This window comes from Eptatretus burgeri, unplaced genomic scaffold (genome assembly GCF_056783735.1).
Source record: "Eptatretus burgeri isolate ZD-2024b unplaced genomic scaffold, Ebu_testis_v1 Ebu_testis_scaffold_327, whole genome shotgun sequence".
Taxonomy (NCBI): domain Eukaryota; kingdom Metazoa; phylum Chordata; class Myxini; order Myxiniformes; family Myxinidae; genus Eptatretus; species Eptatretus burgeri.
This window is the reverse complement of record NW_028222276.1, coordinates 5,001-7,500: the sequence shown is the minus strand read 5'-3', so window position 1 is coordinate 7,500 and position 2,500 is coordinate 5,001. Positions and strand designations below refer to the sequence as shown.

Sequence of the window (2,500 nt, the reverse complement as noted above, 5' to 3'; positions counted from 1 at the left end):
GAGGTTTCCATAATTGCAGTCAGAGTTTTTCAACGCCATCTCTGGTACCTCACTGCAGAGATGGTACTTCTCGCACTCTTCAGTAACAAAGTACCGCAAGAGGAGAAACGGGCACTACCTGATAGACTGTTGACTGTTAAACCTCCAGAGGTTATACACATGCCATGTGACCGTTTTGGCACTGGGTTTGGGAAGCCCAAGTTCCCTCCAGGCATCAATCGGTCCACTACGCTTGCTGATTTAATCAGCCAAGATTCTTGGTTCACTCTTCAAATTCTCGAGATAGACCATGAGTTTCTTGCAGAGGATGTTGGAAGCTGGTCAAACTCTGCTGCATTCCAAGCTTCTGTTGTTAATGTTGATGCCATGAATGTGGTAAATGATTGTGCTGAGCATGGAGTAAAACTGAGTTCGGATTTTCTTGCAGCAGCCAAAACTGAAGAACATTATCAAAATGTGTTACAAGTTGTGGAGCAAGACAGAAAACCTGCACAAGCGGAAATCTACAAATGACAATTCGCCTGAGACTCGGAGTGTTGTGACATTTGGCACCTTTGATATGAACTGTGAACGACTGCAATACGAGGTACCAAGATTCAAACTGTGGATTTTCAATTCGTTTATTATATTGAAGTGCTTTAATTCATGTTACTGGTTCTCTCAAAATTTGAAAAATAAAGTCATTTTTTGACTTGCACTGCCTTTTGTTCGGTTTATATGACTAAAATATAGAAATGGTAACCAATTTATAACATAAGCTCCAATGTATTTTATAAAACATAAGGCACCTATTTTTTAATAATGTCAATATCTATCAAATCGCTGCCTCTTGCTTAATTTTGTGGATATGAACAGTGGGATGATTAAATGTAACCTTAAATAGGGAAAATATGCAGAATGATAAAACACGAGCTATTATTTTTCAGAGTAACTCCTTGCAAAAATGTAGCTGTCTTTTGCATAAAATAATAAACTTGAGATACAATTTTGATTGGCTCGTGGACCCCGAGACAATTATTGATTTCAACGAAATTTTCTATGAGTGGTCTAATTAGGAAGTGGAACAAACTGAGGGGAGGAAGAAGTTTAATGCAAAAAATTTCAAAAATAATGGGGCTCCAGAAGCACGCCAGCACACGCGCACACACACACACACACACACACACACACACACACACACACACACACACACACACACACACACACACACACACACACACACACACACACACACACACACACACACACACACACACACACACACAGAATTGTGCGCAGAAGTTAAGCCTTGACTGACTGCTCAGTTGTTGATTCTGTGTTTTGTTTTTCCTTCTTATAATCATTGGTGAGATGGAGATGGAAATTGCAGTGGTTGTCCATCACTTTGACGGGCGAGGTTGGGGCCCGTCAATCTTTTCCTTTGGTTCTTTGGTTGTGGATGATTCATCTTCCTTTGGTCTGTCTGTGCAAGGCCATAACCTTTTCCACCATTTGAGCTTTTGTCATGAAATTTTTGAATCAACATTTATTATTTGAATATGGAGAAGAGTCATTGTAAATTTCGTCACAATCACAGGAAGTACAAATAGGCCCTTTCAGCCCATCTGCCACGCATGAACACAAGATGGCTGGATTTCGCAATCGCTTCCGGATTTCTTTATTGATTTATCACTGGCAAATACCACTTGTCACGTCGAAAACGTCAAGACGAAGAGGGGTGAGAAACAGAGTGAGAAACAGAAACAGAGAGAGACAGAGACAGAGACAGTCAGTGAGAGTGAGAGAAATTTTTGTGGGAGTGTGCTCCACTATATTCAGAGGCAGGGCAGTTTTAAAAGAGGAAATGTTATGTTTTCTGAACAGCACACACACTCACACATGGACACAAACACACACACACACACACACACACACACACACACACAATAACACACCACGCAACACACTCACACACACACACACTCACACACAACACACACACACACACACATTCAAACACACTCACACACACACACACTCACACACAACACACACACACTCACTCACATTCACACACAACACACACTCACATTCACACACACACAATCACACTCACACTCAAAACACACACACACAATTGTGCGCAGAAGTTAAGCCTTGACTGAATGCTCAGTTTTTGATTCTGTGTTTGGGGTTCACAGACAAGAACGTCCCCCAATGCGCACAAACACACTCACACACACACACACAAAACACTCACACACACACAATCACACTCACACACAACACTCACGCACACAATCACAGTCACACACAACACACACACACACACACAATCACACACACAACACAAACACTCACATTCACTCACACACAATCACACTCACAACATACACACACACACACACACAATTGTGCGCAGAAGTTCAGCCTTGACTGACTGCTCAGTTTTTGATTCTGTGTTTGGGGTTCACGGACAAGAACGTCCCCCATTGCGCACAAACACACACTCACACACACA

At 41.9% G+C, this 2,500-nt stretch overlaps 1 protein-coding gene across 1 annotated transcript in view; it reads left to right on the top strand.

Annotated features, from left to right (window-relative positions):
* Positions 1 to 2,500, top strand: part of LOC147007313 (uncharacterized) — a 47,268-nt gene that overhangs the window by 40,525 nt on the left and 4,243 nt on the right. The window contains exon 10 of the mRNA XM_085867367.1: positions 428 to 586. Coding sequence (XP_085723493.1) covers positions 428 to 586 — 159 coding nt within the window. The remainder of the gene's footprint in view (positions 1 to 427; positions 587 to 2,500) is intronic.